The 15,924-nt window shown below is 44.0% G+C and overlaps 1 protein-coding gene across 2 annotated transcripts in view; it reads right to left on the reverse strand.

Annotated features, from left to right (window-relative positions):
- The window catches only part of tgfbi (transforming growth factor, beta-induced), a 38,645-nt gene extending 22,972 nt beyond the window's left edge, over positions 1-15,673 (reverse strand). The window contains exons 1-4 of one of the 2 annotated variants that reach the window (XM_061893331.1): positions 15,486-15,673; positions 9,961-10,107; positions 9,746-9,887; positions 9,462-9,674 (exon numbers count right to left, since the gene is read on the reverse strand). In XM_061893331.1, the coding sequence (XP_061749315.1) occupies positions 9,462-9,674; positions 9,746-9,887; positions 9,961-10,107; positions 15,486-15,587 (604 nt within the window). In that variant the 5' untranslated portion in view covers positions 15,588-15,673. The remainder of the gene's footprint in view (positions 1-9,461; positions 9,675-9,745; positions 9,888-9,960; positions 10,108-15,485) is intronic. The other variant, XM_061893332.1, reaches the window with a different exon arrangement.
- Between the last annotated feature and the right edge of the window lie 251 nt (positions 15,674-15,924).

Here is a 15,924-nt window from a genome sequence, read left to right on the forward strand (position 1 = left end):
AAAAGGAGTATTTCTTGTCAAGTGTGTAAAAAGGAGTATTTCTTGTCAAGTGTGTAAAAAGGAGTATTTCTTGTCAAGTGTGTAAAAAGGAGTATTTCTTGTCAAGTGTGTAAAAAGGAGTATTTCTTGTCAAGTGTGTAAGGAGGAGTATTTCTTGTCAAGTGTGTAAAAAGGAGTATTTCTTGTCAAGTGTGTAAGGAGGAGCATTTCTTGTCAAGTGTGTAAGGAGGAGTATTTCTTGTCAAGTGTGTAAAAAGGAGTATTTCTTGTCAAGTGTGTAAAAAGGAGTATTTCTTGTCAAGTGTGTAAAAAGGAGTATTTCTTGTCAAGTGTGTAAAAAGAAGTATTTCTTGTCAAGTGTGTAAAAAGGAGTATTTCTTGTCAAGTGTGTAAGGAGGAGTATTTCTTGTCAAGTGTGTAAAAAGGAGTATTTCTTGTCAAGTGTGTAAAAAGGAGTATTTCTTGTCAAGTGTGTAAAAAGGAGCATTTCTTGTCAAGTGTGTAAGGAGGAGTATTTCTTGTCAAGTGTGTAAAAAGGAGTATTTCTTGTCAAGTGTGTAAAAAGGAGTATTTCTTGTCAAGTGTGTAAAAAGGAGTATTTCTTGTCAAGTGTGTAAAAAGGAGTATTTCTTGTCAAGTGTGTAAGGAGGAGTATTTCTTGTCAAGTGTGTAAAAAGGAGTATTTCTTGTCAAGTGTGTAAGGAGGAGTATTTCTTGTCAAGTGTGTAAAAAGGAGTATTTCTTGTCAAGTGTGTAAAAAGGAGTATTTCTTGTCAAGTGTGTAAAGAGGAGTATTTCTTGTCAAGTGTGTAAGGAGGAGTATTTCTTGTCAAGTGTGTAAAAAGGAGTATTTCTTGTCAAGTGTGTAAAAAGGAGTATTTCTTGTATGTACTAATTTACGTCAATAGTACTTGGGGTGTAGAGCAGAAGAACTTGGGTTCCAATAGCAGTCGTGGTTGAAAATGTAGTATGTTTATAGATTTATGTTTGGATGCTGTTTAAGTGCTTTAATATGCTAAAGTTGAGGGTTAGAATAAAAAAGTCAGCTGTCAGTTATAGTTCAATGACAGCTCTTGTTATTCTAGAACTTCATTGTGTGGATATCATGTCTACGGTGCTGCGATACTCATGATTGTTATTCTAGAACTTCATTGTGTGGATATCATGTCTGCATTGCTGCGATATTCATGATTGTTATTCTAGAACTTCATTGTGTGGATATCATGTCTAGGATGCTGCGATACTCATGATTGTTATTCTAGAACTTCATTGTGTGGATATCATGTCTGCATTGCTGCGATATTCATGATTGTTATTCTAGAACTTCATTGTGTGGATATCATGTCTAGGATGCTGCGATACTCATGATTGTTATTCTAGAACTTCATTGTGTGGATATCATGTCTGCATTGCTGCGATATTCATGATTGTTATTCTAGAACTTCATTGTGTGGATATCATGTCTATGGTGCCGCGATACTCATGATTGTTATTCTAGAACTTCATTGTGTGGATATCATGTCTACGGTGCCGCGATACTTATGATTGTTATTCTAGAACTTCATTGTGTGGATATCATGTCTACGGTGCTGCGATACTCATGATTGTTATTCTAGAACTTCATTGTGTGGATATCATGTCTACGGTGCCGCGATACTTATGATTGTTATTCTAGAACTTCATTGTGTGGATATCATGTCTGCATTGCTGCGATATTCATGATTGTTATTCTAGAACTTCATTGTGTGGATATCATGTCTACGGTGCCGCGATACTTATGATTGTTATTCTAGAACTTCATTGTGTGGATATCATGTCTACGGTGCCGCGATACTTATGATTGTTATTCTAGAACTTCATTGTGTGGATATCATGTCTGCATTGCTGCGATATTCATGATTGTTATTCTAGAACTTCATTGTGTGGATATCATGTCTAGGATGCTGCGATACTCATGATTGTTATTCTAGAACTTCATTGTGTGGATATCATGTCTGCATTGCTGCGATATTCATGATTGTTATTCTAGAACTTCATTGTGTGGATATCATGTCTGCATTGCTGCGATATTCATGATTGTTATTCTAGAACTTCATTGTGTGGATATCATGTCTAGGATGCTGCGATACTCATGATTGTTATTCTAGAACTTCATTGTGTGGATATCATGTCTGCATTGCTGCGATATTCATGATTGTTATTCTAGAACTTCATTGTGTGGATATCATGTCTAGGATGCTGCGATACTCATGATTGTTATTCTAGAACTTCATTGTGTGGATATCATGTCTGCATTGCTGCGATATTCATGATTGTTATTCTAGAACTTCATTGTGTGGATATCATGTCTATGGTGCCGCGATACTCATGATTGTTATTCTAGAACTTCATTGTGTGGATATCATGTCTACGGTGCCGCGATACTTATGATTGTTATTCTAGAACTTCATTGTGTGGATATCATGTCTACGGTGCTGCGATACTCATGATTGTTATTCTAGAACTTCTTTGTGTGGATATCATGTCTACGGTGCTGTGATACTCATGATTGTTATTCTAGAACTTCATTGTGTGGATATCATGTCTGCATTGCTGCGATATTCATGATTGTTATTCTAGAGCTTCATCGTGTGGATATCATGTCTACATTGCTGCGATACTCATTATTGTTATTCCAGAACTTCATCGTGTGGATATCATGTCTACGGTGCTGTGATGCTCATGATTGTTATTCTAGAACTTCATTGTGTGGATATCATGTCTACGGTGCTGCGGTACTCATGATTGTTATTCTAGAACTTCGTTGTGTGGATATCATGTCTGCATTGCTGCGATATTCATGATTGTTATTCTAGAGCTTCATCGTGTGGATATCATGTCTACATTGCTGCGATATTCATGATTGTTATTCTAGAACTTCATCGTGTGGATATCATGCTACGGTGCTGCGATACTCATGATTGTTATTCCAGAACTTCATCGTGTGGATATCATGTCTACGGTGCTGTGATACTCATGATTGTTATTCTAGAACTTCATCGTGTGGATATCATGTCTACGGTGCTGCGGTACTCATGATTGTTATTCTAGAACTTCGTTGTGTGGATATCATGTCAACAGTGCTGTGACACTCATGATTGTTATTCTAGAACTTCATTGTGTGGATATCATGTCTGCATTGCTGCGATATTCATGATTGTTATTCTAGAACTTCATTGTGTGGATATCATGTCTATGGTGCCGCGATACTCATGATTGTTATTCTAGAGCTTCATTGTCTGGATATCATGTCTACGGTGCTGTGATACTCATGATTGTTATTCTAGAACTTCATCGTGTGGATATCATGTCTAGGATGCTGCGATACTCATGATTGTTATTCTAGAACTTCATTGTGTGGATATCATGTCTGCATTGCTGCGATATTCATGATTGTTATTCTAGAACTTCATTGTGTGGATATCATGTCTATGGTGCCGCGATACTCATGATTGTTATTCTAGAGCTTCATTGTGTGGATATCATGTCTGCATTGCTGCGATACTCATGATTGTTATTCTAGAACTTCATCGTGTGGATATCATGTCTAGGATGCTGCGATACTCATGATTGTTATTCTAGAACTTCATTGTGTGGATATCATGTCTGCATTGCTGCGATATTCATGATTGTTATTCTAGAACTTCATTGTGTGGATATCATGTCTATGGTGCCGCGATACTCATGATTGTTATTCTAGAACTTCATTGTGTGGATATCATGTCTGCATTGCTGCGATATTCATGATTGTTATTCTAGAACTTCATTGTGTGGATATCATGTCTATGGTGCCGCGATACTCATGATTGTTATTCTAGAACTTCTTTGTGTGGATATCATGTCTGCATTGCTGCGATACTCATGATTGTTATTCTAGAGCTTCATCGTGTGGATATCATGTCTACGGTGCTGCGATACTCATGATTGTTATTCTAGAACTTCTTTGTGTGGATATCATGTCTACGGTTCTGTGATACTCATGATTGTTATTCTAGAACTTAATGGTGTGGATATCATGTCTACATTGCTGCGATACTCATGATTGTTATTCTAGAACTTCATTGTGTGGATATCATGTCTATGGTGCCGCGATACTCATGATTGTTATTCTAGAACTTCATTGTGTGGATATCATGTCTACGGTGCTGTGATACTCATGATTGTTATTCTAGAGATTCATTGTGTGGATATCATGTCTACGGTGCTGCGATACTCATGATTGTTATTCTAGAACTTCATTGTGTGGATATCATGTCCGCATTGCTGCGATATTCATGATTGTTATTCTAGAACTTCATTGTGTGGATATCATGTCTAGGATGCTGCGATACTCATGATTGTTATTCTAGAACTTCATTGTGTGGATATCATGTCTGCATTGCTGCGATATTCATGATTGTTATTCTAGAACTTCATTGTGTGGATATCATGTCTATGGTGCCGCGATACTCATGATTGTTATTCTAGAACTTCATTGTGTGGATATCATGTCTACGGTGCCGCGATACTCATGATTGTTATTCTAGAACTTCATTGTGTGGATATCATGTCTGCATTGCTGCGATATTCATGATTGTTATTCTAGAACTTCATTGTGTGGATATCATGTCTGCATTGCTGCGATATTCATGATTGTTATTCTAAAAACTTCATTGTGTGGATATCATGTCTAGGATGCTGCGATACTCATGATTGTTATTCTAGAACTTCATTGTGTGGATATCATGTCTGCATTGCTGCGATATTCATGATTGTTATTCTAGAACTTCATTGTGTGGATATCATGTCTATGGTGCCGCGATACTCATGATTGTTATTCTAGAACTCCATTGTGTGGATATCATGTCTACGGTGCCGCGATACTCATGATTGTTATTCTAGAACTTCATTGTGTGGATATCATGTCTACGGTGCTGCGATACTCATGATTGTTATTCTAGAACTTCTTTGTGTGGATATCATGTCTACGGTGCTGTGATACTCATGATTGTTATTCTAGAACTTAATGGTATGGATATCATGTCTACATTGCTGCGATACTCATGATTGTTATTCTAGAACTTCATTGTCTGGATATCATGTTTATGGTGCCGCGATACTCATGATTGTTATTCTAGAACTTTGTTGTGTGGATATCATGTCTACTGTGCTGTGATACTCATGATTGTTATTCTAGAGCTTCATCGTGTGGATATCATGTCTACATTGCTGCGATATTCATGATTGTTATTCTAGAACTTCATCGTGTGGATATCATGTCTACGGTGCTGCGATACTCATGATTGTTATTCTAGAACTTCATCGTGTGGATATCATGTCTACGGTGCTGTGATACTCATGATTGTTATTCTAGAGCTTCATCGTGTGGATATCATGTCTACGGTGCTGCGATACTCATGATTGTTATTCTAGAACTTCGTTGTGTGGATATCATGTCAACGGTGCTGTGACACTCATGATTGTTATTCTAGTACTTCATTGTGTGGATATCATATCTGCATTGCTGCGATATTCATGATTGTTATTCTAGAACTTCATTGTGTGGATATCATGTCTATGGTGCCGCGATACTCATGATTGTTATTCTAGAACTTCATTGTGTGGATATCATGTCTACGGTGCTGCGATACTCATGATTGTTATTCTAGAGCTTCATCGTGTGGATATCATGTCTACGGTGCTGCGATACTCATGATTGTTATTCTAGAACTTCTTTGTGTGGATATCATGTCTACGGTTCTGTGATACTCATGATTGTTATTCTAGAACTTAATGGTGTGGATATCATGTCTACATTGCTGCGATACTCATGATTGTTATTCTAGAACTTCATTGTGTGGATATCATGTCTATGGTGCCGCGATACTCATGATTGTTATTCTAGAACTTCGTTGTGTGGATATCATGTCTACTGTGCTGTGATACTCATGATTGTTATTCTAGAGCTTCATCATGTGGATATCATGTCTGCATTGCTGCGATATTCATGATTGTTATTCTAGAACTTCATTGTGTGGATATCATGTCTATGGTGCCGCGATACTCATGATTGTTATTCTAGAACTTCATTGTGTGGATATCATGTCTACGGTGCTGTGATACTCATGATTGTTATTCTAGAGATTCATTGTGTGGATATCATGTCTGCATTGCTGCGATACTCATGATTGTTATTCTAGAGCTTCATCGTGTGGATATCATGTCTACGGTGCTGCGATACTCATGATTGTTATTCTAGAACTTCTTTGTGTGGATATCATGTCTACGGTTCTGTGATACTCATGATTGTTATTCTAGAACTTAATGGTGTGGATATCATGTCTACATTGCTGCGATACTCATGATTGTTATTCTAGAACTTCATTGTGTGGATATCATGTCTATGGTGCCGCGATACTCATGATTGTTATTCTAGAACTTCGTTGTGTGGATATCATGTCTACTGTGCTGTGATACTCATGATTGTTATTCTAGAGCTTCATCATGTGGATATCATGTCTGCATTGCTGCGATATTCATGATTGTTATTCTAGAACTTCATTGTGTGGATATCATGTCTATGGTGCCGCGATACTCATGATTGTTATTCTAGAACTTCATTGTGTGGATATCATGTCTACGGTGCTGTGATACTCATGATTGTTATTCTAGAGATTCATTGTGTGGATATCATGTCTGCATTGCTGCGATACTCATGATTGTTATTCTAGAACTTCATTGTGTGGATATCATGTCTACGGTGCTGCGATACTCATGATTGTTATTCTAGAACTTCATTGTGTGGATATCATGTCTGCATTGCTGCGATACTCATGATTGTTATTCTAGAACTTCATTGTGTGGATATCATGTCTGCATTGCTGCGATACTCATGATTGTTATTCTAGAACTTCATTGTGTGGATATCATGTCTACGGTGCTGCGATACTCATGATTGTTATTCTAGAACTTCATTGTGTGGATATCATGTCCATGGTGCTGTGATACTCATGATTGTTATTCTAGAACTCAATGGTGTGGATATCATGTCTACATTGCTGCGATACTCATGATTGTTATTCTAGAACTTCATTGTGTGGATATCATGTCTGCATTGCTGCGATACTCATGATTGTTATTCTAGAACTTCATTGTGTGGATATCATGTCTACGGTGCTGCGATACTCATGATTGTTATTCTAGAACTTCATTGTGTGGATATCATGTCTACATTGCTGCGATACTCATGATTGTTATTCTAGAACTTCATTGTGTGGATATCATGTCTGCATTGCTGCGATACTCATGATTGTTATTCTAGAGCTTCATTGTGTGGATATCATGTATGCATTGCTGCGATACTCATGATTGTTATTCTAGAACTTCATTGTGTGGATATCATGTCTGCATTGCTGCGATACTCATGATTGTTATTCTAGAACTTCATTGTGTGGATATCATGTCTACGGTGCTGCGATACTCATGATTGTTATTCTAGAACTTCATTGTGTGGATATCATGTCTACGGTGCTGCGATACTCATGATTGTTATTCTAGAACTTCATTGTGTGGATATCATGTCCATGGTGCTGTGATACTCATGATTGTTATTCTAGAACTTCATTGTGTGGATATCATGTCTGCATTGCTGCGATACTCATGATTGTTATTCTAGAACTTCATTGTGTGGATATCATGTCTGCATTGCTGCGATATTCATGATTGTTATTCTAGAACTTAATTGTGTGGATATCATGTCTGCATTGCTGCGATACTCATGATTGTTATTCTAGAACTTCATTGTGTGGATATCATGTCTACGGTGCTGCGATACTCATGATTGTTATTCTAGAGCTTCATTGTGTGGATATCATGTCTGCATTGCTGCGATACTCATGATTGTTATTCTAGAACTTCATTGTGTGGATATCATGTCTGCATTGCTGCGATACTCATGATTGTTATTCTAGAACTTCATTGTGTGGATATCATGTCTGCATTGCTGCGATATTCATGATTGTTATTCTAGAACTTAATTGTGTGGATATCATGTCTGCATTGCTGCGATACTCATGATTGTTATTCTAGAACTTCATTGTGTGGATATCATGTCTACGGTGCTGCGATACTCATGATTGTTATTCTAAAGCTTCATCGTGTGGATATCATGTCTACGGTGCTGCGATACTCATGATTGTTATTCTAGAACTTCATTGTGTGGATATCATGTCTGCATTGCTGCGATATTCATGATTGTTATTCTAGAACTTCATTGTGTGGATATCATGTCTACGGTGCTGTGATACTCATGATTGTTATTCTAGAACTTAATGGTGTGGATATCATGTCTACATTGCTGCGATACTCATGATTGTTATTCTAGAACTTCATTGTGTGGATATCATGTCTGCATTGCTGCGATACTCATGATTGTTATTCTAGAACTTCATTGTGTGGATATCATGTCTGCATTGCTGCGATATTCATGATTGTTATTCTAGAACTTCATTGTGTGGATATCATGTCTATGGTGCCGCGATACTCATGATTGTTATTCTAGAACTTCATTGTGTGGATATCATGTCTGCATTGCTGCGATACTCATGATTGTTATTCTAGAACTTCATTGTGTGGATATCATGTCTACGGTGCTGCGATACTCATGATTGTTATTCTAGAACTTCATTGTGTGGATATCATGTCTGCATTGCTGCGATATTCATGATTGTTATTCTAGAACTTCATTGTGTGGATATCATGTCTACGGTGCTGTGATACTCATGATTGTTATTCTAGAACTTAATGGTGTGGATATCATGTCTACATTGCTGCGATACTCATGATTGTTATTCTAGAACTTCATTGTGTGGATATCATGTCTACGGTGCTGCGATACACATGATTGTTATTCTAGAGCTTCATCGTGTGGATATCATGTCTGCATTGCTGCGATACTCATGATTGTTATTCTAGAACTTCATCGTGTGGATATCATGTCTACGGTGCTGTGATACTCATGATTGTTATTCTAGAGCTTCATCGTGTGGATATCATGTCTACGGTGCTGCGATACTCATGATTGTTATTCTAGAACTTTGTTGTGTGGATATCATGTCTACGGTGCTGCGATACTCATGATTGTTATTCTAGAACTTCATTGTGTGGATATCATGTCTACGGTGCTGTGATACTCATGATTGTTATTCTAGAACTTTGTTGTGTGGATATCATGTCAACGGTGCTGCGATACTCATGATTGTTATTCTAGAGCTTCATCGTGTGGATATCATGTCTACGGTGCTGTGATACTCATGATTGTTATTCTAGAACTTCATTGTGTGGATATCATGTCTATGGTTCCGCGATACTCAGGATTTCAGCCTTTTCTAAGTTCCTCTGTTGACCCGGGTGTTGTTAAATCCAAGTCAGGGCTCCGGTGGTACCTGAGTCCGGGATGAGCAGTTGGTTGATGTAATGGATGACCCCGTTGGTTCCCAGCTGGTCCTTCTTGGTGATGACGGCCTTCCCGTTCAGAGTGATCTCCTGTCCGTCACATCCCACTTCCAGAACCGTGCCCTGCAGCGTCTCCATGGGCGTCCCAGACACGATGGACTCTGCACAGCGCATGTTCTTCAGGATGTGGTAGTTGAGCAGGTCTAAAGGGTTGGAACCAGAACCACAACCATGAGAGAACCGTTCCAACGGGGCCAGGTTTCCTGCTGGTTACCTCGAAGAGACACGGGGTCCCCCAAGATCCTGTTTAAGGTTTCTGGAGGAATTTTCTGGAAGGCCTCATTGGTAGGAGCAAAGATGGTGTACTGACCCTCGCTCTCCAGAATGCTGGTGAGACCGGCGGCCGCAATGGCCGTCTTGAAGCCGCACAGGAAGTCAGCAGAGAAGAGAGCAGTTCCTTCCACTGTAACCTTTGAGTGGTGGACTTACACGCAGGGTTTCCAGGTCCTCGTCCACGTCGATGAGAACGTGCACGTTGTTGGAGATGGCAGTGATCACACGGTCCACCACGTGCACGATCCCGTTGGTGGCGTGCTGGTCGGCTTTGATCAGCCGGGCGCAGTTCACCGTCACGATCTGAAGGTGAAAGGTTCTTTGTTTGTCAACAATGTGGAACCCTGCCTTGTCCCCTCTGCACTAACCCTAACCTACCAAGGTGCACATCCAGTGACACTAACTAGGGAGGGTGACCTACCAAGGTGCACATCCAGTGACACTAACTAGGGAGGGTGACCTACCAACGTGCACATCCAGTGACACTAACTAGGGAGGGTGACCTACCAACGTGCACATCCAGTGACACTAACTAGGGAGGGTGACCTACCAAGGTGCGCATCCAGTGACACTAACTAGGGAGGGTGACCTACCAACGTGCACATCCAGTGACACTAACTAGGGAGGGTGACCTACCAAGGTGCACATCCAGTGACACTAACTAGGGAGGGTGACCTACCAACGTGCACATCCAGTGACACTAACTAGGGAGGGTGACCTACCAACGTGCACATCCAGTGACACTAACTAGGGAGGGTGACCTACCAAGGTGCACATCCAGTGACACTAACTAGGGAGGGTGACCTACCAACGTGCACATCCAGTGACACTAACTAGGGAGGGTGACCTACCAACGTGCACATCCAGTGACACTAACTAGGGAGGGTGACCTACCAAGGTGCACATCCAGTGACACTAACTAGGGAGGGTGACCTACCAACGTGCACATCCAGTGACACTAACTAGGGAGGGCGACCTACCAACGTGCACATCCAGTGACACTAACTAAGGAGGGTGACCTACCAAGGTGCACATCCAGTGACACTAACTAGGGAGGGTGACCTACCAAGGTGCACATCCAGTGACACTAACTAGGGAGGGTGACCTACCAACGTGCACATCCAGTGACACTAACTAGGGAGGGTGACCTACCAAGGTGCACATCCAGTGACACTAACTAGGGAGGGTGACCTACCAAGGTGCACATCCAGTGACACTAACTAGGGAGGGTGACCTACCAAGGTGCACATCCAGTGACACTAACTAGGGAGGGTGACCTACCAACGTGCACATCCAGTGACACTAACTAGGGAGGGTGACCTACCAAGGTGCACATCCAGTGACACTAACTAGGGAGGGTGACCTACCAAGGTGCACATCCAGTGACACTAACTAGGGAGGGTGACCTACCAAGGTGCACATCCAGTGACACTAACTAGGGAGGGTGACCTACCAAGGTGCACATCCAGTGACACTAACTAGGGAGGGTGACCTACCAACGTGCACATCCAGTGACACTAACTAGGGAGGGTGGCCTACCAAGGTGCACATCCAGTGACACTAACTAGGGAGGGTGACCTACCAACGTGCACATCCAGTGACACTAACTAGGGAGGGTGACCTACCAAGGTGCACATCCAGTGACACTAACTAGGGAGGGTGACCTACCAAGGTGCACATCCAGTGACACTAACTAGGGAGGGTGACCTACCAAGGTGCACATCCAGTGACACTAACTAGGGAGGGTGACCTACCAAGGTGCACATCCAGTGACACTAACTAGGGAGGGTGACCTACCAAGGTGCACATCCAGTGACACTAACTAGGGAGGGTGACCTACCAAGGTGCACATCCAGTGACACTAACTAGGGAGGGTGACCTACCAACGTGCACATCCAGTGACACTAACTAGGGAGGGTGACCTACCAAGGTGCACATCCAGTGACACTAACTAGGGAGGGTGACCTACCAACGTGCACATCCAGTGACACTAACTAGGGAGGGTGACCTACCAACGTGCACATCCAGTGACACTAACTAGGGAGGGTGACCTACCAAGGTGCACATCCAGTGACACTAACTAGGGAGGGTGACCTACCAAGGTGCACATCCAGTGACACTAACTAGGGAGGGTGACCTACCAACGTGCACATCCAGTGACACTAACTAGGGAGGGTGACCTACCAACGTGCACATCCAGTGACACTAACTAGGGAGGGTGACCTACCAAGGTGCGCATCCAGTGACACTAACTAGGGAGGGTGACCTACCAACGTGCACATCCAGTGACACTAACTAGGGAGGGTGACCTACCAAGGTGCACATCCAGTGACACTAACTAGGGAGGGTGACCTACCAACGTGCACATCCAGTGACACTAACTAGGGAGGGTGACCTACCAACGTGCACATCCAGTGACACTAACTAGGGAGGGTGACCTACCAAGGTGCACATCCAGTGACACTAACTAGGGAGGGTGACCTACCAACGTGCACATCCAGTGACACTAACTAGGGAGGGTGACCTACCAACGTGCACATCCAGTGACACTAACTAGGGAGGGTGACCTACCAAGGTGCACATCCAGTGACACTAACTAGGGAGGGTGACCTACCAACGTGCACATCCAGTGACACTAACTAGGGAGGGGCGACCTACCAACGTGCACATCCAGTGACACTAACTAAGGAGGGTGACCTACCAAGGTGCACATCCAGTGACACTAACTAGGGAGGGTGACCTACCAAGGTGCACATCCAGTGACACTAACTAGGGAGGGTGACCTACCAACGTGCACATCCAGTGACACTAACTAGGGAGGGTGACCTACCAAGGTGCACATCCAGTGACACTAACTAGGGAGGGTGACCTACCAAGGTGCACATCCAGTGACACTAACTAGGGAGGGTGACCTACCAAGGTGCACATCCAGTGACACTAACTAGGGAGGGTGACCTACCAACGTGCACATCCAGTGACACTAACTAGGGAGGGTGACCTACCAAGGTGCACATCCAGTGACACTAACTAGGGAGGGTGACCTACCAAGGTGCACATCCAGTGACACTAACTAGGGAGGGTGACCTACCAAGGTGCACATCCAGTGACACTAACTAGGGAGGGTGACCTACCAAGGTGCACATCCAGTGACACTAACTAGGGAGGGTGACCTACCAACGTGCACATCCAGTGACACTAACTAGGGAGGGTGGCCTACCAAGGTGCACATCCAGTGACACTAACTAGGGAGGGTGACCTACCAACGGTGCACATCCAGTGACACTAACTAGGGAGGGTGACCTACCAAGGTGCACATCCAGTGACACTAACTAGGGAGGGTGACCTACCAAGGTGCACATCCAGTGACACTAACTAGGGAGGGTGACCTACCAAGGTGCACATCCAGTGACACTAACTAGGGAGGGTGACCTACCAAGGTGCACATCCAGTGACACTAACTAGGGAGGGTGACCTACCAAGGTGCACATCCAGTGACACTAACTAGGGAGGGTGACCTACCAAGGTGCACATCCAGTGACACTAACTAGGGAGGGTGACCTACCAACGTGCACATCCAGTGACACTAACTAGGGAGGGTGACCTACCAAGGTGCACATCCAGTGACACTAACTAGGGAGGGTGACCTACCAACGTGCACATCCAGTGACACTAACTAGGGAGGGTGACCTACCAACGTGCACATCCAGTGACACTAACTAGGGAGGGTGACCTACCAACGTGCACATCCAGTGACACTAACTAGGGAGGGTGACCTACCAAGGTGCACATCCAGTGACACTAACTAGGGAGGGTGACCTACCAACGTGCACATCCAGTGACACTAACTAGGGAGGGTGACCTACCAACGTGCACATCCAGTGACACTAACTAGGGAGGGTGACCTACCAACGTGCACATCCAGTGACACTAACTAGTGAGGGTGACCTACCAACGTGCACATCCAGTGACACTAACTAGGGAGGGTGGCCTACCAAGGTGCACATCCAGTGACACTAACTAGGGAGGGTGACCTACCAAGGTGCACATCCAGTGACACTAACTAGGGAGGGTGACCTACCAAGGTGCACATCCAGTGACACTAACTAGGGAGGCTGGCCTACCAACGTGCACATCCAGTGACACTAACTAGGGAGGGTGACCTACCAACGTGCACATCCAGTGACACTAACTAGGGAGGGTGACCTACCAAGGTGCACATCCAGTGACACTAACTAGGGAGGGTGACCTACCAACGTGCACATCCAGTGACACTAACTAGGGAGGGTGACCTACCAACGTGCACATCCAGTGACACTAACTAGGGAGGGTGACCTACCAACGTGCACATCCAGTGACACTAACTAGGGAGGGTGACCTACCAACGTGCACATCCAGTGACACTAACTAGGGAGGGTGACCTACCAACGTGCACATCCAGTGACACTAACTAGGGAGGGTGACCTACCAACGTGCACATCCAGTGACACTAACTAGGGAGGGTGACCTACCAACGTGCACATCCAGTGACACTAACTAGGGAGGGTGACCTACCAACGGTGCACATCCAGTGACACTAACTAGGGAGGGTGACCTACCAACGTGCACATCCAGTGACACTAACTAGGGAGGGTGACCTACCAACGTGCACATCCAGTGACACTAACTAGGGAGGGTGACCTACCAACGTGCACATCCAGTGACACTAACTAGGGAGGGTGACCTACCAACGTGCACATCCAGTGACACTAACTAGGGAGGGTGACCTACCAACGTGCACATCCAGTGACACTAACTAGGGAGGGTGACCTACCAACGTGCACATCCAGTGACACTAACTAGGGAGGGTGACCTACCAAGGTGCACATCCAGTGACACTAACTAGGGAGGGTGACCTACCAAGGTGCACATCCAGTGACACTAACTAGGGAGGGTGACCTACCAACGTGCACATCCAGTGACACTAACTAGGGAGGGTGACCTACCAACGTGCACATCCAGTGACACTAACTAGGGAGGGTGACCTACCAAGGTGCACATCCAGTGACACTAACTAGGGAGGGTGACCTACCAAGGTGCACATCCAGTGACACTAACTAGGGAGGGTGACCTACCAAGGTGCACATCCAGTGACACTAACTAGGGAGGGTGACCTACCAACGTGCACATCCAGTGACACTAACTAGGGAGGGTGACCTACCAACGTGCACATCCAGTGACACTAACTAGGGAGGGTGACCTACCAACGTGCACATCCAGTGACACTAACTAGGGAGGGTGACCTACCAACGTGCACATCCAGTGACACTAACTAGGGAGGGTGACCTACCAACGTGCACATCCAGTGACACTAACTAGGGAGGGTGACCTACCAACGTGCACATCCAGTGACACTAACTAGGGAGGGTGACCTACCAACGTGCACATCCAGTGACACTAACTAGGGAGGGTGACCTACCAACGTGCACATCCAGTGACACTAACTAGGGAGGGTGACCTACCAACGTGCACATCCAGTGACACTAACTAGGGAGGATGACCTACCAACGTGCACATCCAGTGACACTAACTAGGGAGGGCGACCTACATACACACACATGCATGTGTGCGTGTGTGTGTGTGTGTGTGTGTGTTTGTGTGTATGTGTGTGTGTGCGTGTGTGTGTGTGTGTAAGTGCGTGTTACCCCGTTGGAGTAGTGCTGCAGGTGCACGTGGAAGTCTTGGTACATGGAGGAGAAGGAGGATCCATGTTTGAGCTCCTCAGAGGTGAGTCTGCGGTTGATCATGTGATAGTGGAGAGCATTGAGGAGCTCGATGTTGACGTTGCTCACCAGTGCATCCAATATCTCCTGTGAGGAGCACACACTCCATCAGGTCAAAGAGCACACACTCCATCAGGTCAAAGAGCACACACTCCATCAGGTCAAAGAGCACACACTCCATCAGGTCAAAGAGCACACACTCCATCAGGTCAAAGAGCACACACTCCATCAGGTCAAAGAGCACACACTCCATCAGGTCAAAGAGCACACACTCCATCAGGTCAAAGAGCACACACTCCATCAGGTCAAAGAGCACACACTCCATCAGGTCAAAGAGCACACACTCCATCAGGTCAAAGAG

This window comes from Nerophis ophidion, unplaced genomic scaffold, assembly GCF_033978795.1.
Source record: "Nerophis ophidion isolate RoL-2023_Sa unplaced genomic scaffold, RoL_Noph_v1.0 HiC_scaffold_205, whole genome shotgun sequence".
NCBI lineage: Eukaryota > Metazoa > Chordata > Actinopteri > Syngnathiformes > Syngnathidae > Nerophis > Nerophis ophidion.